Source organism: Crinia signifera, chromosome 3 (genome assembly GCF_055691185.1).
Source record: "Crinia signifera chromosome 3, ASM5569118v1, whole genome shotgun sequence".
NCBI lineage: Eukaryota > Metazoa > Chordata > Amphibia > Anura > Myobatrachidae > Crinia > Crinia signifera.
This window is the reverse complement of record NC_139219.1, coordinates 19906114-19933413: the sequence shown is the minus strand read 5'-3', so window position 1 is coordinate 19933413 and position 27300 is coordinate 19906114. Positions and strand designations below refer to the sequence as shown.

At 43.7% G+C, this 27300-nt stretch overlaps 1 protein-coding gene across 2 annotated transcripts in view; it reads right to left on the bottom strand.

The window, feature by feature from the left end:
- Nucleotides 1–27300, bottom strand: part of MDGA1 (MAM domain containing glycosylphosphatidylinositol anchor 1) — a 309099-nt gene that overhangs the window by 33150 nt on the left and 248649 nt on the right. For both annotated transcript variants that reach the window (XM_083175431.1, XM_083175432.1), the window contains 2 exons: nt 13920–14072; nt 7833–7985 (listed from right to left, as the gene is read on the bottom strand). In XM_083175431.1, coding sequence (XP_083031557.1) covers nt 7833–7985; nt 13920–14072 — 306 coding nt within the window. The remainder of the gene's footprint in view (nt 1–7832; nt 7986–13919; nt 14073–27300) is intronic.

Here is a 27300-nt window from a genome sequence, read left to right as displayed (position 1 = left end):
ATAAACTTCTGTATTCGCCACTACAGTATATCTACTGATTGGATTTTATATGTGGGTTCAGTGGCGTAAGTTTGCTCCAGTTGCCCGGAGGCAAGATATATATTGTGCCCTCCCCCACAACCTAATATATGTCTGTTCTGAAATATATATGCGTTCAATATATATCTATATCGCTCTCTATATATGTCTGTATCTATATATAGAGAGATAGAACTCAGCTTTTAATTAACTGATTTAAACTTGCAGGGGAGGGTAGGTGCCCCCTTGGGAGCAGGAGCCCGGTGGCAGATGACTCCATTGCCTCCCAGAGTTCTGCCTCTGTGTGGGTTACTATTTTGTCAGATTGGGCTGGTTGGAACCAAAACCTGGTAATATCTGAATGACAGTTTTTGCCAGTTTTCCAGCATTTTAAAGCAAATGGTCAACTGTCATTTGCTCTCATCCATTACCAGGATTTTGTTCCAACCAGCCCAATCTGACAATAGATCTGTAGATGTATGGGCAGCTTCAGATGTAGGTCATCAGGATATTACAATCAGACCCAGAAGACACCGCTGTAGCCACCGTACCTGTCGTACCAGGTAAGTCACCACTACACCATCAGATAGTGGCAGCTCCAGAGGACGGGCTGCAGCAATGTTTAAAGCTTAAATAGGGGTGTGGCTCTTCTATTTAAATTTTGAACTGTGCTGCAGCCGCACCCCTAGAGCCGGCACTGCCATCAAGTAGATTTTATCGACATTCAAATCATGCAGAATATTCATCTGTCAACTGCCGACATGCCAAAGCATCTTGACATTCAGATCATATCTGCCTTTTTATCAGCCTTCCTTGGGAGAAGATTGGAGAGGAGGGGGGCGGGGGGGGGGGGGGGGCGTGACAAGTCTACATGTTAAGAGCGGGATGAGGCTGACCTCACCAAGCCCCACCCTCATGATAGTCAGTCGCGTTAATTCGCAGGGTCCGTGGATTGGGGGAGGGGCTAAAGTGATTGCGTCATTTTAGCCCCTCCCCTTCGCGTAGACCCACAACATTTGGGTTTTTATACTTCGGCGGCGGCGATGCAGGAGATGTGCCCTCCTTTCTGGGGGGCCGGGAGGGGGACCCGATTTTCTGGTCCCTCCTGGCCATTCCAGGGGGGTAGGCAAGTATGGATCATGTCGACATTAGGAATTTTGACAAAAAACCACAGCCCTTTCCACTATTGCGCCACCCACCTATACTATAATTGGGAACAGCGATCGTGCCATGTGCAGCAGTAGCGGAACAAGGCTCCTGACCTGAAACAAAGTGAGTGAAGCAAGGGGACACTAATTGGGGGATCCACGTGCTCAGGTGTCAACACTGACACAAGAAACTTCGAAAAAACTCATATTGTCATCATCACATGTCGACCTTTTCCTTGTTTGATCTTTTTCGACCTACACACTGTTGACCCTATTATCCATACCATTAGATAGAGACCATGGAAAGTATTGCATAGCCAGAACACAAGGACAACAGACCGTTTAACGGACACTGCAGAAAACGGCAGCGGCAGGAACAGTGAGGCTGGAGATTGCAGAGCACATACTGTGTATTAACACAGCCCCACCCTCATGATAGTCAGTCGCGTTAATTCGCAGGGTCCGTGGATTGGGGGAGGGGCTAAAGTGATTGCGTCATTTTAGCCCCTCCCCTTCGCGTAGACCCACAACATTTGGGTTTTTATACTTCGGCGGCGGCGATGCAGGAGATGTGCCCTCCTTTCTGGGGGGCCGGGAGGGGGACCCGATTTTCTGGTCCCTCCTGGCCATTCCAGGGGGGTAGGCAAGTATGGATCATGTCGACATTAGGAATTTTGACAAAAAACCACAGCCCTTTCCACTATTGCGCCACCCACCTATACTATAATTGGGAACAGCGATCGTGCCATGTGCAGCAGTAGCGGAACAAGGCTCCTGACCTGAAACAAAGTGAGTGAAGCAAGGGGACACTAATTGGGGGATCCACGTGCTCAGGTGTCAACACTGACACAAGAAACTTCGAAAAAACTCATATTGTCATCATCACATGTCGACCTTTTCCTTGTTTGATCTTTTTCGACCTACACACTGTTGACCCTATTATCCATACCATTAGATAGAGACCATGGAAAGTATTGCATAGCCAGAACACAAGGACAACAGACCGTTTAACGGACACTGCAGAAAACGGCAGCGGCAGGAACAGTGAGGCTGGAGATTGCAGAGCACATACTGTGTATTAACAAAGACAAAGTATTGCCGACTCCCCAAATGGTCTAGACATAAATGTGGCAGATTTATCAAAACAACAAAAAAGTTAAATTGATGTCCATAACGACCAATCAGATTGCAGCTAATCTAGTACATGCTCGAAAATGAAATCACCGTAAAACGGCCATGGTGGCCATTTGGTTATTTTTAACTCTGCAGCCAGCGCTGGGCCCGCCGAACCGGTGAGTATAGCTAAATGGGTGCAGGATATGCGGTGTGTAGGCCCGCCTGGATCCAGGGACCTGTGAAGACTGCATACTTCCCAACATTAGTGGCAGTGGAGGAGGGACACTTGAACACATGCCTGAAAATAGGGGGTGGGGCCTTCCAACCAGGGGGTGTGACATATGATGGTGGTACACCCACAAGGCCATGTCCCTGATTTTCTCCACTGTGGGGGAACATGGCCAGCTCTCTGGTCATGCCCCCAGACCAGTGTTCCTTCTAAGCTGTGTTTGCGCGTGCGCGCGCACACAACTCGACAAGCGTGCGCACAGACATTACAACAGAGCGCACAAAGCAGCAGTGGTCCCTTTTTGCAGTTGTGGACTCAATTAATGTGTGTTTCACCCATTAACTTCATTGTGTGCTGTGTTTTGAATGTTTAAATGTTTAATATCATTTTGAAGTAAAGTTAACACAAATGCTGAACGTCATTTTCCATTTATATATAAGTGACGCACAAAATTTATAATTTTCTCCTAAAGTTGCACAGCCAAAATCTTTTGCTGCACACAGCCTTCGTAAAATTAGAGGGAACATTGCCCCAGACCCTCTGTCTCAGTGTACAGACGATGCATGGGTAGTAGGGCAAACTCCCAACTGCTCCCACCATGGTAGACCGCCAGCCCTGGGTGGGACGCTGGACATCCCCCCCCCCCCAAAAAAAATGGTACAGTCCCACGAAAATTGGGATAGTTGTTAGGTATGAGACAGCATAACGTGCATATGTTATAGACACGCCCATGCTTGTACAGCGTAATGTGTTTCAATGGGTCCACCCTCAAAAACACTTGGGAATGCATGCCTTTTCCCGCACACTTGCAGCATTTTCTTTTTTGGGCACGCTTAGCGTTTTTCTTGGCACTCCCATGCAACGTCCGGTCACCACCCCCAGATGCCTACTTCCTGTCAATCACCTGTCGCACAGCCAGCGTTCAAAATAAGTAGCAGGCTTGGTACTTGTGTACTTTCACGGCGGCAGTTACGCCGTCAGAGTAGTGTTCCCGCGGCCAGCGTAGTCAGTCAGAAGTAGCGTAGTGTTCCCGCGGCCGCTTAAGAGTCCCTGTTATAAGCTAAGTTATCAGCGTAGGCAGGCGCCATGTAACTACACAAGTAACTACCGTACTGTTGCCGGAAAATGCATCTCTGTCCCCAGCAAGCCTACTCAGCGTCTCTCTCACACCGCCGGCGCCAGCATGATCCCCTCTCTTTGGAGAGGGGATCATGCTGGCGCCGGTGGAGAGGCGCTCCATCTTTTTGACACGCAGGACCGTCTCATATGCTCCAGCAATGAGGTGCTCCTGCGTCTGAGTAGCTATTACTGCAGGGTACAGCAACCCTGCCCACAGGGTTAGGGGTTCTGTAGCGCCTTTTCAAACCCCCACTATCCACGGCAGCCCGAAGTGTGACGAGCTGACGCGTTACGCGTCCTCCCAATTTTTTCATACCCCCACTTTCCACGTCGGCGTGGAGTTGATGTTATATAGTGTGGTGGGTGCAGCGAGCCACCGAGCCCAGCGAGGGGATGCGGATTACGTTACATGTAATCCGCTGCACTCGCCACGCTTCGGGCTCGATGGCTCGCTGCCACACTCTATAAAATCAAATCCACGCCGATGTGGATAGTGGGGTTTGAAAAGGCGCTACAGAACCGCTAACCCTGTGGGCAGGGTTGCTGTACCCTGCTGTAATAGCTACTCAGACGCAGGAGCGCCTCATTGCTGGAGCATCTGAGACGCTCCTGCGTGTCAAAAAGATTGAGCGCCTCTCCACCGGCGCCAGCATGATCCCCTCTCCGCCAAAGAGAGGGGATCATGTTGGCGCCGGCGGTGTGAGAGAGACGCTGAGTAGGCTTGACAGGGATGCCGGGGACAGAGATGCAGTTCCCGGCAACAGTACGGTAGTTACTTGTGTAGTTTCACGGCGGCAGCCTACGCTGATAACGTAGCTTAGGCTGCCGCCTTGAAACTACACAAGTAAGGTAGCCCTTGGTTAGGCTAATAGCGTTGCTTCAAACGTAGCATAAGCTGCCGGCATGAAACTACACAAGTACCAGGCTTTCATCGCCGGAGGGCCTCACACATGTGTACTACAGGCCGTACGCATGTACAGTATATCGATAATCCTCCGCTGTCAGATTTGCAGCACTGCGATCAGGTGTGAATTCCCTTCTGGAATTCATTGTAGTCCTTCTACTGGTATTTTTCTACTGAAAGTGCTATTTATAGTTCTATGTTGTATGATGGGCGGGGGTGTAAGGGTTAAGCGCTAGCCTGGTTCCCTATAAGGGATTAATTTGAAATATTCCATCTCACATAGCCGCTCACAATAAAACAATTAGCTTGTATAACTGTTAAGTATGCAAAGCACTTAACAGCTGCCCAGATGATTAAATGCTAATATCTTTAATCATCCATGAAAACGGTTTGTTGTGAATATTTATTCCCTAGGAATTGTCATTATATAGCAGAGAAATGTTTAAGAACAACAAAATAAGAACAGCAAAGAATTTAACACAGAATAAATGAGCAAAAATGAAAATGTAATCAGCACTCCTGTCATGTACTCGCAAGTCTGGAGCTCATCTGCATCCCGGAACCGTTTCGCAAAGGCATACGTCCGGAGACCACCTTCAACGGGAGGAGCCATTTAAGTGGAATTTTTATCTGTATTACCAACCTTCCAATAGGAACCATTTTAGCTGGTACACATGTCTGGAGAGCAGTCTTACTAACAGAACCTATTTACCCAGAACATTTCCAGACAGCAAACCTCCCCACATAACGCATTTCACTAAGGACTTATGTTAGGATATCAATCCAAAAATAACCCAATTCACCATTGACACATATCAGGTCAGTAAACCTTCCAAAAGGAATCATGTAATCTGGGATACAAGTCTGCATCGTAATTCCGCCATAACAACGCATTTCACCAAGGACATATATCTGGATAGCAAACTTACCAAAATAACCCAGTTTACCTGGGATTCATATGAGGAAGCACACTTCTTACCGGTAACTATCGCATCTGTGACACATGTCTGGACAATAAACCTACCAACACAGCGCGTTTCACCAAGGACATATATTTGGATAGGAAGCTTTCCTGACAGAACCCAATTCAAGTGGGATTCAAATTAGGAGAGCAAACTTCACACATGCCTGCAAAGTTAACTAACCAAAACAACTTGTTTCACCCAGGACATATATTTGAATAGCAAACTTTCCAACAGAATCCAATTCCTCTATAAAGCACATCCAGATAGCAAACTATCCAACTATCTCATGTTGCACAAATTTCTACAAAGTTAACTAACCAATACAACGCGTTTCACCCAGGACATATATTTGAATAGCAAACAGAATCCAATTCTTCTAGAAAGCACACCCAGATAGCAAACTATCCAACAGGAACTCTCTCATCTTGCACAAATATCTACAAAGTAAACTTACCAATACAACGCGTTTCACCCAGGACATATATTTGAATAGCAAACAGAATCCAATTCTTCTAGAAAGCACACCCAGATAGCAAACTATCCAACAGGAACTATCTCATCTTGCACAAATATCTACAAAGTAAACTTACCAATACAACGCGTTTCACCCAGGAAATATATTTGAATAGCAAGCCTCCCAACAGAATCCAATTCATCTAGAAAGCACATCCAGATTGAAAACTATCCAAAATTAACTATTTAATCTTTTACACACTTTTACATGTCTAGAAAGCAAACATACCCCACAACGCGTTTCATCCAGGACATATATTTGAATAGTATACTTTCCAACAGAACCCAATTCACATGGGACACACATCACAATTGCAAACTCAAACTGTCTTACAGGAACAATCCTATCTGGGCCACGTCTACATGATGAATACATTTCTCATAGGACACGTCTGAAGAACAAACCTGTCCTTCCAGTCTCAGTAGAGATGCGTTACCCTGATGACGTGTGTAATTGCTTCCCAGAGCATGCGCCAAATGAAAATGCACAAGGTAAACTCTACAAACAGACTTGCGTTCAACATTGTATCACCCCCTTTAAAGCCCATACACACTATGCAACTTTGAGCTGAAAGCCGCTCAAAACAGAAGGTTTGAGCGGCTTTCAGCTCAAAGCTGCCCAGTGTGTATGGCCCGGCGATGAGCGCTGCTGCGCGCTCCCGCAACATCGCCGGGAAAGCTGTTTATCTGCTGGTTATACCAGCAGATGAGCGGCTTTCAGGACGGCTTTGCATAGCGCTCCGCTATGCAACTACGTCCTCCCCCCTCCATTGGCGCCGGGCTTTCCCTGCTGCGATGAACGCTATCATCGATGTCCATACACGCTGGGCATAGTCGCCCAGTGTGTATGGACCTATAATTTTGTAATGGCTCACGTGTGTATACAGCAACAATGTACCCTCTCTACATAAATGATGTTTTAGTAGCCAATAGGCATTGTAAATCTGTCACAGGCTTTCTTTTGGTTACTATGACATCAGCGATGGTGTGTTCATATTATCCCCCCAACACATATCTGGGACCCATTCATTAATGTTTCCGACTCTCTGTCACTGACACATTCATACCGCTCTGATTTATCTATGTTATATTATTACATGTTTCATTCATATTATAAATTGTAATGTTAGGACCACAGGAACGTACAGATGAATACCAAAGCAGGAGCACCCGTGGAAGATTAATCACATCCAATTTTCAATTGCAGTTCTAGTGAATATGTCAAAATGCAAATGAGAAACTGAACTCATATCCAGAAGCACTGCACACTTAGTCTAGGCCAGTGATGGCTAACCTTGACACTCCAGCTGTTGAACTACACATCCCAGCATGCCCTGCATCAATTTCAGCATGGCTAAATAGTAAAACTGATGCAGGGCCTGCTGGGATGTGTAGTTCAGCTGGCGTGTGAAGGTTAGTCATCACTGGTCTAGACTGAATTTTACTTTCCTCGGAGATGTCCGAATACAGGGCAGGCGTGTCATGTGACGTCAGGAACCCGCCCCCCATGTAGGCTTCAACTCTCCTGCATTCTCATTGGATTTTCCAGGGCGCACCCGGTTATGACACTCGCTGAAGGCGTTTGCAACGCGTCTTTTCCGACCATACGCATGCGCAGACCCGCACCGGCGGACCGGATTCGGAAAGGTAAATATGAACCTGAATCTGAACCTGAGGTGAAGTAAGCCTTGGAAAGAGGTAAAGAAGGCGGAGACAAAGTATCAGCCAATCAGCACAGAGACCTAGGAGCCTGTCGCTAGGACAGAGCACCCTCTATAGGTGACAGATGCTTACTGCAATTACATAAGAGCTGCACTCACCTATATGCCTCCCGTACATGTGATAGTAGAAGGAGACGCAGTACGACACTTTGTGTGATGGAAACTTGGTGGTTATATTGTACATGGGACTGATGAGCCGCGCCTTGTCTCCCAGCCGGCGTGGTTTTGAGGCCTCAATGAACATGTAGAAACCTGAGGTAAATAACAAGGAATACAATCATTACTCATTACAAAGACCTTACACAAGCTTTAATGCAGTGACCTACAGACATAGGGCCAAAAAAGCTTCAAAAGTGATAAAATGGACAGTGATAAACAGCCAGCCAATCAGCTCCTACCTGCCATGTCACAGACTGTGTTTGAAAAATCTAAGGCAGGAGCTGATTGGCTGGCTGTTTATCACTCTCCATTTTATCACTTTTGAAGCTTAGAGAATCTGGCCCTCTATCTGCACCAGTTACATCTGCCCCACCTGCAGGGCTGCATGGTTCTCTCCAGTTGCTCGCTTTTTGCTTTTCTTAGTAATTCACTGTAAATATGGACATAGAGCCTAAAATATATGTCAGCGCAGGGTACAAGATGTTGCTGTTATTACTCAGTTGAAGTACTCTATTTTGCTTATATAAGAAAATTATTTTCAGCCCAGTGGCGTAAGAATAGCGCCGCAGACCCCGCAACGGCGGGTAAGCGCTGACCAAGTGTGGTCGCCCGGCACCGGGGGTCTGCGGGAGCTATTGGTATGCTGCTTGTGGCCGGGAGTCGGGAGTGGACCTGCAGGTTTACTCACCTGGTCCGGCGCTCCTCCTGGCTGTCTCTCCTTATGAAAAATATCCCCCACAAAATGGCCGCCCCCTTAACACGGACAGTTTTTGAGGATGCTAGAGTAGGTCGCAGCAAACGGGCGGCCATTTTGTAAGGGATATTTTTCATAAGGAGAGACAGCCAGGAGGATCGCCGGACCTAAATCTGCGGACCCGGCCACAGCAGATGCGGCGGCAGATCAGTGCCTCGACTCCCAGCCACGCACAGACCATCAAGGAGAGGTAAGGCTGGGTCCCGAAATTTCCCCGAGGGTGTGTGGGAGGGTGTGCGGGGGGGAGGGGGGGGCTGGCATAAATTTTTGTTACGATACTGTTTCAGCAGTAATTTTTGGACTGTTTTATTAGCCCCAAAGCTGGTGGTTTGATCCCCCTAATAGGGTATTATGCCTTGTGTGTCTCATGCACGTGAATCATAATCCCTGGTAAGTAGTCCATAAGACTTGCGATAACACATCATAGAGTTTATACTGGATCTCCTGGGGAAATTTACTAATTCTACAAAGATTATGGCTCCTCATGTTTGTTTGTATTCGGTTCAGCGTTTTGATATTTTTTACACCCATGGATGACTACTATGGAATAAAGAGCACGATCTTCGCCAGAGCAGGTTGTGAGTATAATTTTCTTTCACAGGAACCACCTTGGATTCTACTGGACAAGTGGACTGAACCTACGTGGTAAGATTACATAGTTACATAGTAGGTGAGGCTGAATAAAGACTTGCGTCCATCTAGTTCAACCTATGTTTATAGTAGCTAATCCCTTGTTGTATAGTATGTTCTGATATTTTAAAGACAGATTGTTCCTTTTTCATACCCGTGGATGTTTTTAACCAATAAATGTTTATCCAACCTTATTTTAAACGTATTTATAGTGTCTGCCGACACCACTTCTCCAGGAAGAGAGTTCCAAAGTTTGACTGTTCTGACTGTAAAGAATTTTTTTCTTCTAAATGAACAAAATCTTTTTTCTTTTAATCTAAACTCGTACCCTCGTGTCCTAGATTCTTGTCTAGCAGAAAAAAGGGTGTTTGACAGTTCCTTATATTGGCCCCTAATGTATTTATACATATTGAGCATGTCCCCCCTTAAACGTCTTTTCTCTAGTGTAAAAAGTCCCAAATTGTTTAATCTTTCCTCGTAGCTTACATTCTCCATTCCCCTAATAAGCTTTGTTGCTTTTCTTTGGATTTTTTCCAATTCCATGATGTCCTTTTTATAGTGCGGGGCCCCAGGGCAGCCGAGAGGAATGCCGGGCCCCGGTAAAAATTTTGAGGCGTGGCCTAAGTGTGGGAGGTGTGGGCACCTCCCGCACTTAGGCCACGCCCCCAAAATGTTTAAAGGAGGGTGAAAGAAAACTCTAAAAACTGTAATCTCAGCAGCAGCACACACCTACAGCATGTGCTGTGCTGACAGAAGGCTCAGCATGACCTCTCACGCTGTCAGTGAGACTCTCATGCTGAGCCAGCTGTCAGCACAGCACATGCTGTACAAGTGTGTGCTACTGTTGCTACCCGGGAGGGACGGAGGGGGAAGAGAGGGGTCGGACCAGGGCCCCCCCAGCAAGCCTGGGCCCGGGTAATTTGTACCCGCTCCCCCCCTCTCTCGGCTGCCCTGCGGGGCCCAGAACTGCACTGCGTATTCGAGGTGCGGTCTAACCAATGATTTGTACAGAGGCATAATTACTTTTGAATCCCTAGTTTCCATGCCGCTTTTTATACATGCTAGAGTTTTGTTGGCCTTTTATGTTGCTATATTACATTGAGCACTACACCCCAGTTTGTTGTCTATGTGGACTCCTAGATCCTTTTCTAGGTGAGATAGGTGAGTATGTGTGAATAATCTTCAATTATTAATTTATTTCCTCTATTTTTTTATGCAGAGAAGCCTGCACAGATCTGACTGATGTGTGCAGGCTTCAGCCCAATACACCTGGAAAATGAAGAGTAATTTCCAGGCCTATTTTCTACTGAATTAACGGCCGTATTCAGCATATGAACTGATAGTAAATTTGGATTCCCAATTGAAGTGTATGGTGAATTGATTGGTACAAATAGGAAACCCCCAATATCACAATATCAGGGTTAAAGGGAATTGCATAGTTTTATTCTTCTTCAGCAGTTAGATATGGGGATAACAGCCATTTACATAGCAGGTTATAGTATCATATTCCATGTTCTATAAATCAATAATGGTATTAACTCCAATGGCTCATAACATAACCCCCAGCCTATTGCCTGGCCAGCTTATCCAGCATCAGGAGCATTATCACTGTGTACAGACAGCATACTTCAAAGCAGCTAACAGGTACAAAAAAAATCAATATGGCTGCAGTTCATTCCTGGCCTCAACCAAAACCTGGGCTGGATCCATGTTCCCTTAAACAGAGGGGAAACATTTTGTTTATTCAGATTTTGAGATATTACTTCAAAATTCACTTTTATATTAAAGTTTACATTGACCATTAACCGCTTAGTGATATTTTACCAAATATATGTAGAGGTATCTTCAGGATGTCCCGATCTTGCAATAAAATTGCAAAAATACAGTACAGAGTTAATTCTGGAAGCTGAATTATTAACTTTGTGTGCACATAGTAATGGTAGCCATGAATGGTGAGATGAGCAGATGCTTGGCCCGTGGTGGTTGCAGATGGCGGCCAGCCTCCCCACCTGTGCTTCTAAAAGCTGTGGTGTAATTTAAAGATCACTGTGCCCAACTTTCTGCGCTGGATCGTACGGACATGGCTGGAGTATCTAGGAAGGAAGCTGTTTTCCGGTATACAATCTCGTCTATCTTCTAGCGGTGAAAGAGAAATGGTAGTGGGCTGCATGTTCGATGCCAACACCAGATGTAAGGGAGAGCGTGGGGCAAGGTACATGGGAGATTTCCAGGAAAGTTACATGATGCTCTATTGGCCTGAACCTTAACAACTCAGGGGTCTAATGGGGCTTACACGCGGGGCGATTCCAGGTCATATTCTAAGCTACAGTATCTGACTAGATTGCTTCTAAAATGCCCCTACATCGCTCCCTGTGGGGCATGCTGGGTAAATCTGGTAATATCGCTGGCCCGGGTTCTCATCGAATAATCTATTCGCCAAGGCCGCTCGCACGCAGCGGCCTCACATGCGCAGTTGCGAATAATTGGTCCCCTGCGCGTTAAAATTAGAATAACCCCCCAAAGTACCGGCCAATCAGCACCTGACATTGTTCAAAAACAGCATGTGACAACAGCTGATTGGCTGAGACTGTATCTCTCTCCAAGGCTTAGTACTGTACCCCTTAATCTTGTTCAGTCTATGTGGTGTAGGCCTTATCCACACTATTGGGTGTATTTACTGAAATGGGAGTTCTCGTGAAGATGGGATGTGGCTATGGGCAACCAATCAGATTTTTTTAGCTTTTAGAAGGTGCTAAATAAATAAGAATTAGATTCTGATTGGTTGCAATGGGCAACACGCCATCTTCAATAGAACTCCCATCTTAGTAGATGAATAGCGCAACGGTCAAGTGAAGCTGTTGCCCACATCAGCTTCTAATCTCACTTATCTAGTACATGCACGTTCATGGGCGTTCTCATGCTAATGAGGCCATGATACGGGGGCAGGGGAACCGGCAGCTGTCATCACCGGATGTCAGCTGCCTGCCCATTTCCTTCCCAGCATGCACGCATTTGTAAGTTACTTGAAAGTCACTTTTATATACGTGCACATTCCACATCATTCGATGGTCCCCGACTATAGAATGATGTGGGTGTTCCCCGCAGCATGTTAAACATCCATTCACAGCCTGTGCATGGGAACACACGCTTTGATGGGGGGGGGGGGGGGGGGTGACCCGGGATTCGACGGGAGGGGTTTGGTGGAGACTAATCACCTAAACACTGTAGTTTCCTTTACCACAAGCAGGAAATATTTTAGTGAATCGCCATCAATCACAAGAGCCAGTACAGTCCCTGCAGGCATTCCGTTGTCCCACATTGGGTGCAGCAAAAATCACAGCCAAAATGGCAGCTGCGCACATCCAGTAGTGCAGTTAGTCTCTGGAACATGGCGGGCAACATGTTTCTGGAGACCTGCACATGTGCAGCAGACTCTGGCAAAATAGCTGTACCAATGTCTACTGCACCCTGGAGAGGAGGGGACTCATCCGGAGACTGGCCACCGCCCCTCTCCTATGTTAACAATGTGCAAAAGTTCTCTTACGTGAGCGCTACATTATAAGAAACTTGACATTTATATTCAATAAAACTGAACTATTAACTTTGAGTGAGCTCTCATTGCAGGAAAGTTCTATCGCTAAATAAAACATTTGGTACTTATGTATTATCTGGGCTCCCATGCACCCCATTTTTTCATACCCCTACTATCCAACCCAGATATTACAAGTACCAAACATTTTATATAAACATTACATACTCCCTATAACTTATACTTCTTGTCATAAGCAGAACATTCTGGGATACTAATGCAGAAACCTTTAACATTACCAGGAACGACTGAGTCCCGGATCTCTCGATAATGAACCATGATTGTGAAAGCGTAAGGATGAAATGAATGAACTCATCTTTATTGCTGTAGCTTATAAAAGGCTTATTCACCACCCGGTAACAACTGAGGAGTGCTGCCTAATTGGCTAGCCAGACCAAGGTCCGTCTGAACCTTTCCTACAAAGTATAAATGTATTTTACTTGATCCCTTATAAACAATTTGCATTATAACTTTCCATCTACTTCTATTGCATTTCTTAGTTGCATATTGAGGCATGCTCCATCGTACAGCGAATCGAAGGCTGCAAATCCCTAGCCAAGTCCCACTGCAACCTGGAGTATTCCACATGCAGGCAGACTGTCAAGCATTTAGGGGCGATGTACAGTATCAAATCTTTGAGATAAGAGCGGAAATGTTTTACCATACAGTAGAAATCAATTGTTTCTGCTGCTCAAGGATAGCTTCATTCCCTTTACCAAGATGGCCGCACCAGGGTTGGTGATACTTGATGCAGCTAAGAAATCCCAAGAAAGGGAGTCCCACTGACATCACTAATGAAGGAATGGCCTCATTAGTGATGTCTAATGAGCATGTGAGCTGCCCCCCCGAAGACTCTTCCAGCACTGTAAGCTACTTCTCAGTGACAGAAGCCAAGCGCTGCAGGATAATGCCACACTTAAGCACCTGGCTCCTGTCATTGTGGAGGTGTCATAAAACCTTATGCCAACCAATAGCTATTCCGCCACATGTCCTTATTAGAAATTTGATATATCTCCCCTATTATAGGGTATACCACTCTTTGTGGAGGATTTACCTTCTGCCTTCCCGCTGTGATCCATTTCCGGCCCCGTGTTCGCCGTTCTCTTGACGCTTTCCGTCAGCTTGCTCTGACGAATCCAGTCGAAGTTGTCATCTTTGTCCTGGACAAATCCACAAAGCTTCTCGTCATCAAACCGACAGGTGTTATCTGTAAAAGAACAGAAAAGAGGCACCGTTACCATCAGATTATTCGCAACACCTCCCTACTGAAAATCTCCTTGTTTTGCAGATTACAACAGTAAAATAGCTTTGGGGGTAAACACAGCACACCACGGCATGCAGGAACATAAAGCGGAGAGAGAATTAGGGGCCTATGTATGAAGTCTCGAAGAGAAATAAAGTGGAGTGATAAAGTACCAGCCAATCACATCCGTCCTAATTACCATGTTACCGGCTTTTTGAAAAATGACAGGAGCTGATTGGTCGACATTTTACCTCTGTTCAAGCTTTGATACATATGCCTCTAGGTTTCCTTGTCTCTAGGATATGGTGCTAGAACCCTATCTGCATTTTTAGAGTAGGAGTTGAGTCCTACTTGATCAGTGAAGGGGCGGTAAAATGCAGTCCGAGTTACCCCAAGGGTACATTCGTGTAACCGCAACTAAGGCACAAACATTCACCTGATGTATATCTTATGTGTGCAGGAGCCACAAGACGTGACGATGATGGTGAATAACGCCACTAACTAGCCGCTTCTGTATGTTTGCAGATTCATCTCCCTTGCTGACAACACTCAATTCATTAGTGGGGCTGCTAGTGTATATTATATGAAATTGTTGCCAGATAATACTTAACTCATACTTACATTCAGACTGTGGCCCTGTGCATGAAAAGTAGATTTTATTTGAATTTAATGGAAAGTTGCCACCTCCCAAATTTGATACCAACTGGAGCAGCTTGGGCAGCTAGTTATTGTATTGCAGGGGTTAAAGTGAGGGGGAATGGGGTGGAACTGAGTTCCACCACCTCTAATGGTGAGGTGGAACATTTTAACCTCCACATTGGCCGTGCACAGTAATTATTACAGGAAAGCATTTTTGTTTGCAGGGGGATACCAAAAACCCTACCACTGGCCCTGTCTCTGCCTAATGGGGGGAGGGGAGGGGGTGTAATTAGGTGGCATGAAGAAATGAGTTCCCCCACCTCTCTGCATGACAACTTTATGCCCTGCTGTATTGTATATAAATGATCTGCTGGCTATATCTATGATATACTGTATAGAAACACAGGTACATATTTACTGGGTATTTCACTGTGATTATGTTTGCAACCAGGGACGTTTGTACAATTAGGCAGCTGCTTATGGTCTACAATGCCTACAATGCTTGCAATGCTGTTATATGGGGGGGGGTTGTTACACATGGCCCCGTCATTTGGTAATGGGCGCAATACATATAATACATGATTTCTATTATAGTACTCTTATATAGAGATGCTGCAGAAAAACAGGGGTAAGTGTATTTAGAAATAGCCCTGTAATTCCCATTATAACATGGGGCCCTGCAGACGTGAATACATTCCTATTCTAACCAACCAACAGTGTAATAATGCCTGGAGTGCGGTACATAGCGTAACAAATAGTTTTTCCATGCAAATGACTGATGAGGACTGTTTAATATTCTCCTAATTGAGTTCCATAAGGTGACAGGTGAGTAACACAATCTGCATTCCTTATCAGATGAGGCGGCAAAGGCACACGTCCGATATGGCTTTCACCTGCAGCCTGTACAGATCTGACCGTTCTCCTCCAATGATTGTTCTAGCACTTAGGCTGCTAACCAATAGGGCCGGACCTTTTCTTTCCACTTCATTTATCCCTAACAAGGATGCTAAAAATGACCTTTTTTACAATCAAAATGCAAAGTCCCCACTGGAATTAATGAGCCGCAGGATTGTACATGTCATGAAGGAAACATTTCAGAGGCCAATGTACGAGCCCCGCAGTTTATCTGCCCTCTCATTTAACCCTTACATCGCCCTGCAGATATTTCAGGCCTGCAGCCGCTGGCCGGAGTCTGATATTGCTGTGTCTGGATTAATCTCATCACTGCGGCTCTGTACACATGACACGTGCGGGAAGGGCAGACACAGGCAGTGAGGTATTGTATTGCATTTGTGGGAAACGATACAAAGATTGAAAGGCAGAGGGTAGGTAAATAATTAAGATTTATTTTCGGTAATGACTAGGAATACTATAACGTTCTCTACCTAAGCGTCGTAGAATCAATAACCTGATGTTCAGCACTTATGACATTTGCAGATATTAATTATCAGTGTAAGACACACCGGGGGTCATTAACGGACCTAAAAATCCAGCAACAATGAGAATTATTATATACGCGGGTTAACCCATGATCACATTGTATGTGTACAATGTTCACCTCTAAGATTTCATAACTCTTCTGACAAAACAAATATAGAAGTTTCCATATACATCTATCCTACACGTCATAGAAGTCACGTTATCCATAATCCATGAGCTTTGTGTGACTCTGTAGCGATGGATGTCTTTTTTTTACGACTTTTTAAGCTAAATAGCGTGTTATTTGCAAAAGTGAATAGGACACACAAACAGCTTGTGCTGATTAAAATGATATGCAGCATGCCTATATTCAGTGTGTGACTGGCCCTTTATTTGCATTAAAAATTAAATGTTGCAGCGGAAAACACTGTAAAGTAGCATTTCCAGAAAAACACTGTAATGTAGCATTTCCAGGAAAACACTGTAATGTAACAATTCCAGGAAAACACTGTAATGTAGCATTTCCTGGAAAACACTGTAATGTAGCATTTCCAGGAAAACACTGTAATGTAGCATTTTCTGGAAAACACTGTAATGTAGCGTTTCCAGGAAAACACTGTAATGTAGCGTTTCCAGGAAAACACTGTAATGTAGCGTTTCCAGGAAAATACTGTAATGTAACGTTTCCAGGAAAACACTGTAATGTAACGTTTCCTGGAAAACACTGCAATGTAGCATTTCCTGGAAAACACTGTAATGTAGCGTTTCCTGGAAAACACTGTAATGTAGCGTTTCCTGGAAAACACTGTAATGTAGCGTTTCCAGGAAAACACTGTAATGTAGCATTTCCAGGAAAACACTGCAATGTAGCATTTCCAGGAAAACACTGCAATGTAGCATTTCCAGGAAAACACTGTAATGTAGCATTTCCTGGAAAACACTGTAATGTAGCATTTCCTGGAAAACACTGTAATGTAGCATTTCCTGGAAAACACTGTAATGTAGCATTTCCTGGAAAACACTGTAATGTAACAATTCCAGGAAAACACTGTAATGTAGCATTTCCAGGAAAACACTGCAATGTAGCATTTCCAGGAAAACACTGTAATGTAGCATTTCCTGGAAAACACTGTAATTTTGTATTTTCAGGAAAACACTGTAATTTAGCATAGCCAGGGAAACACTGTAATGTAGCATTTCCTGGAAAAACACTGTAATGTAGCATTTCCAGGAAAACACTGTAATGTAGCATTTCCAGGAAAACACTGTAAAGTAGCATTTCCAGGAAAACACTGCAATGTAGCATTTCCAGGAAAACAGTGCAATGTAGCATTTCCAGGAAAACACTGTAATGTAGCATTTCCTGGAAAACACTGTAATGGAGCATTTCCTGGAAAACACTGTAATGCAGCATTTCCAGGAAAAAACACTGTAATGTAGCATTTCCTGGAAAACACTGTAATGCAGCATTTCCAGGAAAAAACACTGTAATGTAGCATTTCCAGGAAAAAACACTGTAATGTAGCATTTCCAGGAAAAAACACTGTAATGTAGCATTTCCTGGAAAACACTGTAATGTAGCATTTCCACGAAAACACTGTAATGTAGCATTTCCAGGAAAACACTGTAATGCAGCATTTCCAGGAAAAAACACTGTAATGTAGCATTTCCTGGAAAAACACTGTAATGTAACATTTCCTGGAAAAACACTGTAATGTAGCATTTCCAGGAAAACACTGTAATTTAGCATTTCCAGGAAAACACTGTAATGTAGCATTTCCTGGAAAAACACTGTAATGTAGCATTTCCTGGAAAACACTGTAATTTAGCATTTCCAGGAAAACACTGTAATGTAGCATAGCCAGGGAAACACTGTTATGTAGCATTTCCTGGAAAAACACTGTAATGTAGCATTTCCAGGAAAACACTGTAATGTAGCATTTCCAGGAAAACACTGTAATGTAGCATTTCCTGGAAAACACTGTAATGTAGCATTTCCAGGAAAACACTGTAATGTAGCATAGCCAGGGAAACACTGTAATGTAGCATTTCCTGGAAAAACACTGTAATGTAGCATTTCCAGGAAAACACTGTAATGTAGCATTTCCTGGAAAACACTGTAATGTAGCATTTCCAGGAAAACACTGTAATGTAGCATTTCCAGGAAAACACTGTAATGTAGCATTTCCACGAAAACACTGTAATGTAGCATTTTCAGGAAAACACTGTAATGTACAGTAGCATTTCCAGGAATACACTGTAATGTAGCATTTCCTGGAAAACACTGTAATGTAGCATTTCCAGGAAAACACTGTAATGTAGCATAGCCAGGGAAACACTGTAATGTAGCATTTCCACGAAAACACTGTAATGTAGCATTTCCAGGAAAACACTGTAATGCAGCATTTCCAGGAAAAAACACTGTAATGTAGCATTTCCTGGAAAAACACTGTAATGTAACATTTCCTGGAAAAACACTGTAATGTAGCATTTCCAGGAAAACACTGTAATTTAGCATTTCCAGGAAAACACTGTAATGTAGCATTTCCTGGAAAAACACTGTAATGTAGCATTTCCTGGAAAACACTGTAATTTAGCATTTCCAGGAAAACACTGTAATGTAGCATAGCCAGGGAAACACTGTAATGTAGCATTTCCTGGAAAAACACTGTAATGTAGCATTTCCAGGAAAACACTGTAATTTAGCATTTCCAGGAAAACACTGTAATGTAGCATTTCCTGGAAAACACTGTAATGTAGCATTTCCAGGAAAACACTGTAATGTAGCATTTCCAGGAAAACACTGCAATGTAGCATTTCCTGGAAAACACTGTAATGTAGCATTTCCAGGAAAACACTGTAATGTAGCATTTCCAGGAAAACACTGTAATGTAGCATTTCCAGGAAAACACTGTAATGTAGCATTTCCTGGAAAAACACTGTAATGTAGCATTTCCAGGAAAACACTGTAATGTAGCATTTCCTGGAAAACACTGTAATGTAGCATTTCCAGGAAAACACTGTAATGTAGCATTTCCAGGAAAACACTGTAATGTAGCATTTCCTGGAAAACACTGTAATGTAGCATTTCCAGGAAAACACTGTAATGTAGCATAGCCAGGGAAACACTGTAATGTAGCATTTCCTGGAAAAACACTGTAATGTAGCATTTCCAGGAAAACACTGTAATGTAGCATTTCCTGGAAAACACTGTAATGTAGCATTTCCAGGAAAACACTGTAATGTAGCATTTCCAGGAAAACACTGTAATGTAGCATTTCCACGAAAACACTGTAATGTAGCATTTTCAGGAAAACACTGTAATGTAGCATTTCCAGGAAAACACTGTAATGTAGCATTTCCTGGAATACACTGTAATGTAGCATTTCCTGGAAAACACTGTAATGTAGCATTTCCAGGAAAACACTGTAATGTGTAGCATTTTGGATGCAGATACTGTACAGCCACAGTCACACACTGAATATACTGTATGTAGGCATGCCACATATCATTTTAGTCAGCAGAAGCTGCTTGTGCATCCAATGAGATCTGCTAATTAATGGAAAAACTCACAAAAAAAGACACCATGGTGCTAATGAGTGGTGTGAGTAGAAGGCTGTTTAACTAAAAAGGAGGCTAGATGTACATGGACACATCTGTTTGTGATTTGCAGAAGATACCACACCCCCCCTTTAATGATAACACTCAATACCCAACCCCATTTAAGTGCTGCAGGTAAGAGTTACACGATTGGTCTTTTAGAAACCCACGGAAATCAGTAGTATATGGAGGTGGGGTTTGGGGCTCTGATAACAAAGGGTCAGATCATTTGAGAACTTGAGGCCAGTTATTATGTAACCAGCTGGCACTCCCCCATAGTATACTGTACCGTTTAATGAGCAATGACAAGGGTACATTCCAAGCTGCTGTACGGGGATATTGACACTGTTACCTGGGCAATAACACATTTCTAGTTGAGTTGTGTTTGCATTTGCAAATAGATACTGCTGGATTCTGTGTCCGTTACCTGGCAATCCCTAAATTACAACCATTTTAAATACATTTTTCACATTTCTCTATGGACCTAATTCTGGTTCACACGCACTCTGGCCCTTATACAGATCTGATTGCAGTACAAATTTGTTCTCAAAATGGGCAAAACCATGTGCACTGCAGGTGGGGCAGATGTAACGTGCAGAGAGAGAGAGAGAGTTAGATTTGGGTGGGGGTGTGTTGAAACTGAGATCTGCAGTGTAAAAATAATGCAGCCAGTATTTACCCTGCACAGAAACAAAATAACTCGCACAAATCTAACGCTCTCTGCACATGTTACATCTGCCCCACCTGCAGTGCACATGGTTTTGCCCATTTTGAGAACAAATTTGTACTGTACTGAAGAAGCCCCCCCCCCCCCCCCCCCACACACACACACACACACTGGCTAGCCATGATTTCTCTGCCCTTCTACCGCATGCAAGGGGATGTGTTTGTGTATATCCTTTCGCATTGTACCAAGGGGATCGGCGGCTGGGGGGGGCGCAAGCATTTGGCTGGGCAATGGGTGGCGTTTATGTACGCTTTTACGTGAATTCCCTATATGAATGCTGCGGTGTCAAGCTGACCCTAAACCTGTCTTATGGACGACAGCTGGATATTGCTGTTATTTAGTTTGCTTCTACTTAGGATTTATATTGTCTGTGGAATGATCTACGGCACAGTACCTGCTACCCAACAGAATCCAACAAACGGCAGTCTCCTGAAGTACTTTGGGATGCTATGCAGTACTGTGGTTCTATGTATTAATAATACATTTACTGATGTCTGTTGCTGGCCTCTTTTAGTACTGCCCTATCTGCTGACTGTAGTCCCAGCCAGACTTAAGGCCCCCATACACGTTGCGATGAGAAGCCTGCAATGCGATGCGCACTCCCGCGACTATGCTCAGCGTGTATGGACAGCGATGTTAGCATTCATCACTGGGGGAAAGCTGCTCAGTGCATACACACTGAGCGGCTTTCTGCCTGCCCCGCACCGACAGAGGGGGGAGGATGGCGTTGCATAGCGCAGAGCTATGCAGAGCCGTCCTCAAAGCCTCTCATCTGCTGGTATAACCAGCAGATGAACGGCTTTCCCGGCGATGATGTGGGAGCGCGCAGCAGCGCTCACCGCTCATCGCCGGACCATACACACTAGGCGACTTTGAGCTGAAAGCCGCTCAAACCTGCTGTTTTCAGCTCAAAGTCGCCCAGTGTGTATGGGCTTTGCTGCATTGAGCATATTATACTTTTCACTAGACAGGCTACAGTGTATTTACAACCAGGAAACAAGTAACAGTCTGATTAGTTAATTAAGGAAGTGTTAAACTGGCCATACATCAGCGCGAGCGGCATCTGATCCGTATAACGATTTCCCCCGGCAGCTCCCCAGACACACGATAGATCTTCTGTGTGTAATCTTATATAAGATCTATGGTAAGATCTGTAACTCCCAGCATACTGGTTGTTAGCAGCACCTTCAGATCTTACGTGCAGCACATGAGATCACAGGATCCACCGCACAACCTGCGGGCCCGCGCAACACCTCATTATTTTCACTCCAAACACACACAATGCATCGCACGGCCCGGCGAAATAGTGCATTCGGGTCTGAAATCGTTCTGATGTATGGCGAGCTTTAGGGCTCTGTGGTTTGGAGTGCGCAGACCTGCTCTCCTTTGTATCATCTCAGATTACCTTCCACCAGTACTATTTTTCTGGAAAAAATAGGTGCAGGAACTCCAGGTCGGGAGTGGATCAATTAAATAAAAAATAATATATATATATTAAAGAGAGGGAGGGAGAGATAGATGTTTATATTGTATTTAGAAACCAAGGCACTCACAGGTGACTTTAAAATAAAACTTATCTTATGGAAAGCACATTTGTAGTTCCTGATGATGTCATATTTAATTAGAGGTTCAGGAACTGAGTTCCTGCTGAAAAATAGCACTGCCTTCCACCTTCCAGAATGACAGAAGTCCTCTCTCTTTGTCAACGTCTGGGCCAAAGGTGCCGATTCTGTGGGTGCTCAAGGGCCCGAGCACCCACGGAAATTGATGAGCACCCACTGGCCCGAGTCCCGCTGCTGGGCCGCCATATTAACTTGCTAATTTGCGGCTGCAGCACCCACATTGCCGGACCCTTCACCTGGGAAACAATATGCCGGGAAGAGTGTATTCTGTCCGCTGAGTACCTGCACTGCGGGGGCATTTATGTACCTGCACTGTGGGGGCATTTATGTACCTGAACTGTGGGGGCATTTATGTACCTGCACTGTGGGGGCATTTATGTATGTGGAACTCTGTTGCTGTAATTTGAATATTGGAGACAACTGTGCTCCGTAATATAAATTGGTATTATTTTGTGGCCACACCCCTTCTCCATGAAGCCACTCCTCTATATTTTTGGCTTGAGCACCCACCAGCAAAAACATAATTCGGCACCTATGGTCTGGGCCCTTCTCCCAGACCACCTCCAGATTGTGGCTCTGTACTTCACCAAACCCCTCCCCCCCCCCCACCCTTTCCGGTGCTCCAGGGGCATCACTCAGAGGCAAAAGTACCATTGGTGCAGCAGGTCATTTTCACGATGACCCCTTAGAAATAACAGACCCTCTGCCATCCAGAAAAGAAATAGGTCACCAAAGTGGCCTGAAAGGGCGCCTGGGAGGAGTTGTTCAGCTGGAGCTGCGGTCTCTAAACTTGGGAAGTCTGACCCAAAAAGAGTAATACAATGGAAAAGGGGGGTTTAAGACCGCGCTCGCTAAAAACATGCAACAGGTGTAAATGTGTATTTAAAACATTTATTTTGAACACGAATAAATCTAAAATATTCTGAGATAAAACATATATCTGCTTAAAAATTGGGGGTACCACAATGTAACAGAGAGAGCAAGGATAGTCACCCACAGTTCGGCCGTATAATGTCCTGTACAAATATAGGGTCGGTATACACCACAGTGCGCAAAGAAGCTGCCGGGATGGTTTTATCTCGCGGGTATTTCTTCGTTTACCCAGAAAAGAACATGATATGTAAAAAGGGATAGAGATAAATCCTCAACCAGCGCTAATATATAATTAATATGCAAACTTCCCTTGTATGGGGTTATTCCTTTGTACAATTTTCCCTTGAACTTCACAGGGACGTTTTCACATCAGCAAGCCTCAGATGTAGATATATGTGAAAATATAAACATGGGAGATATCATCGCATAAAACTGTATTTAATTTTCACAAAGATATAAAACATGGGGGTACAATGTTAAAGAAAGTTTTCCTTGGCATCTGAATAAGCATACAAAGTGCACTGGGCTATCAGCTTAGGCCTGGAAAGGTAATTACCGGATGGATTGGAACCGTTAGCGAAAACAGTTCAGAAAGACATATGGTAAGTCACATACGGATCCCGGGTCACGCAGGTGCTCTCACAGTCGATGGGTAACTTCCTCTCCTGGGCGTCTGCCTGGCCCTGTGTCCACCAACGCGTTTCGGATCCCTCTGGATCCTTTATCAAGGTGTATGCTTTGAGGGTGTCTGAATCTCTATTTATTTAAAAAGCAGCCAATCGCGGGTGTTCGTTTTCCCGCTCTTTTGCGGGTGTAAATGAAGCTTCTTTCCGGGTGTACATACATCACTTCCGGGTGTGTGCTGGCCGGAATGACGTTCGCGTCACTTCCGGTTTCGGCCAGACACCAGGATGTTTGGTGCGTGCTGCGGGGAGCTGAGTGAGTGCCGCGCGCACTTCCGGTTCCTGTTTCTGGCTCCACTGGGTGTAGTTGAAGCCGGCGCTGAGGTGTATGTAGCATCTATGCTACTTCCGTTTTTTTCAGCGTTGCGATCACGTGATACATGCTACTGAGGGCAAAACATTCTGCCCACATATCAATCCAAAGCAGTTCATATAAAGTCCATATAATTCGTACAAAGTCCATATAAAGTCCATTTATTTTACTAGGACTCCAAATTATCTATAAATACAAAGAATGAAAGGATGAAAATAGCAGCATGGAATACGGTTTAAAAATGACGGTTTAAAAATGGCAATAATCTAAGAAATGTGGATAAAATGATTAATGGGTAAAAGCAGAAGGATAAAATATCATGTGACATCATAAAAACCATTTTAGCTCAAAATCTGCATTTATACCATTTGGTTTGAGCGTATTAAAATTATAGATCATTTGCATTTCTGTTTTAGCAAGTTGAGTATTTAGATCTCTTCTTCTGCTGTTCCCTTCCACGTATTTAATACCCATAAATAATTTAATATGTTTGATGGAGCATGCATGAGTGCTTTTAAAGTGCTGAGAAAGTGAATGTGTTTCCACACCCTTTTCAATGTTCCGTATATGTTCACTCATGCGTACTTTCAAAGGACGTGAAGTTCTACCAATATAATATTTTTCACATGAGCACCCGATCAAATAAATAACATTTTTGACATTGCAGGTTATGAACTCTTCAATTTTTTGTTCTTTGCCATTAATGTTAACTTTTTCCACCTTTTTCTCGCCCTTAATATTAATGCATGCTTTGCACGACCCGCACCTGTGAAAACCTCTTGTGCGGATCCCTCGCCTTAAGGTGTTGCTGGAATGCATGCTGCGGGTCAGTTTGTTCGCTAGGTTCGGGGCTTTCCTATAAATAAATGAAGGATTTATTGGTATTTCATTTCCAATAACAGGGTCCTTTTTCAGAAGGTGCCAATGTTTTTTTATTGAATATTCGATTTTTTTATGTTGACTATTATAGTCTGTGATGAAGGCCCATTTCTTGTCGTCCTTCTTTTTTGTCATCGGATTTTTGTTTTTCAATAGACTTGATCTTTCTATAATATCTACTTTTTCCATTTCTTTTTTTACAATGTTGTTCTTATATCCACTTTCCACAAATTTCTCAGCCATGATTTTAACTTGTTCTTTATAAATAGTTTCGTCCGTACAGTTGCGTTTGAGGCGTTTAAACTGTCCCTGGGGGATGCAATTGAGCCAGTTTTTGTGGTGGCAACTGTCTAAGTGGATGTAACTTTGTGAGTCTGTGGGTTTATTGAATGTTTTTGTTTTTAAAACACCTCCTTCCTCATAAATAGTTATGTCTAAAAAGTCCACAGACACATTGCTTATGTTAAAACTGAATTCGATGTTAAAAGGATTGTCATTAAGAAAAACACAAAAATCGTCTAAAAGGGCACGGCTTCCTTTCCATAAAAACAACACATCATCGATGTAGCGGGCCCAGGACACCAGGTTCGCTCTGAAAGGGGTGTCCGACCATATATACTCCGACTCCCACTGTCCCATGAATAAGTTCGCGTAGCTCGGAGCGAACCTGGTGCCCATTGCAGTTCCGACCCGCTGCAAATAAAAATCTCCTTTAAACATAAAATAGTTATTGTTAAGAATAAAATATACTCCTTTGACTAAAAATTCTTGGAGAGTGGAGTCTAAAGTGCTTTTCTTAAGTGCATTAGTGATGGCTTCGATTCCATGTTGGTGATTAATCACAGTATAAAGTGATTTGACGTCCGCCGTCACTAAAAGATACCCCTCTTCCCATTCGTAGTGGGGAATTTTTTGCAGTAAGTCTTTTGTGTCCTTTAGGTGTGATTTATTCAAGAGGACCAGGGGCTGTAGAAAAAAATCTATAAACTCCGATAGATTTGATGTGATTGACTCCATTCCGGATACAATCGGACGCCCTGGAGGTACCAGGGGGTCCTTATGTATTTTGGGTAATACATATAATACTGGAGTCATGGGTTCTGTTATCCATAAAAAACTGGCTTCCTTCTCCGTTAAAGTGCCGTTCTTTTGAAAGACATCTTTCAAAAGAACGGCACTTTAACGGAGAAGGAAGCCAGTTTTTTATGGATAACAGAACCCATGACTCCAGTATTAGAGTCAATCACATCAAATCTATCGGAGTTTATAGATTTTTTTCTACAGCCCCTGGTCCTCTTGAATAAATCACACCTAAAGGACACAAAAGACTTACTGCAAAAAATTCCCCACTACGAATGGGAAGAGGGGTATCTTTTAGTGACGGCGGACGTCAAATCACTTTATACTGTGATTAATCACCAACATGGAATCGAAGCCATCACTAATGCACTTAAGAAAAGCACTTTAGACTCCACTCTCCAAGAATTTTTAGTCAAAGGAGTATATTTTATTCTTAACAATAACTATTTTATGTTTAAAGGAGATTTTTATTTGCAGCGGGTCGGAACTGCAATGGGCACCAGGTTCGCTCCGAGCTACGCGAACTTATTCATGGGACAGTGGGAGTCGGAGTATATATGGTCGGACACCCCTTTCAGAGCGAACCTGGTGTCCTGGGCCCGCTACATCGATGATGTGTTGTTTTTATGGAAAGGAAGCCGTGCCCTTTTAGACGATTTTTGTGTTTTTCTTAATGACAATCCTTTTAACATCGAATTCAGTTTTAACATAAGCAATGTGTCTGTGGACTTTTTAGACATAACTATTTATGAGGAAGGAGGTGTTTTAAAAACAAAAACATTCAATAAACCCACAGACTCACAAAGTTACATCCACTTAGACAGTTGCCACCACAAAAACTGGCTCAATTGCATCCCCCAGGGACAGTTTAAACGCCTCAAACGCAACTGTACGGACGAAACTATTTATAAAGAACAAGTTAAAATCATGGCTGAGAAATTTGTGGAAAGTGGATATAAGAACAACATTGTAAAAAAAGAAATGGAAAAAGTAGATATTATAGAAAGATCAAGTCTATTGAAAAACAAAAATCCGATGACAAAAAAGAAGGACGACAAGAAATGGGCCTTCATCACAGACTATAATAGTCAACATAAAAAAATCGAATATTCAATAAAAAAACATTGGCACCTTCTGAAAAAGGACCCTGTTATTGGAAATGAAATACCAATAAATCCTTCATTTATTTATAGGAAAGCCCCGAACCTAGCGAACAAACTGACCCGCAGCATGCATTCCAGCAACACCTTAAGGCGAGGGATCCGCACAAGAGGTTTTCACAGGTGCGGGTCGTGCAAAGCATGCATTAATATTAAGGGCGAGAAAAAGGTGGAAAAAGTTAACATTAATGGCAAAG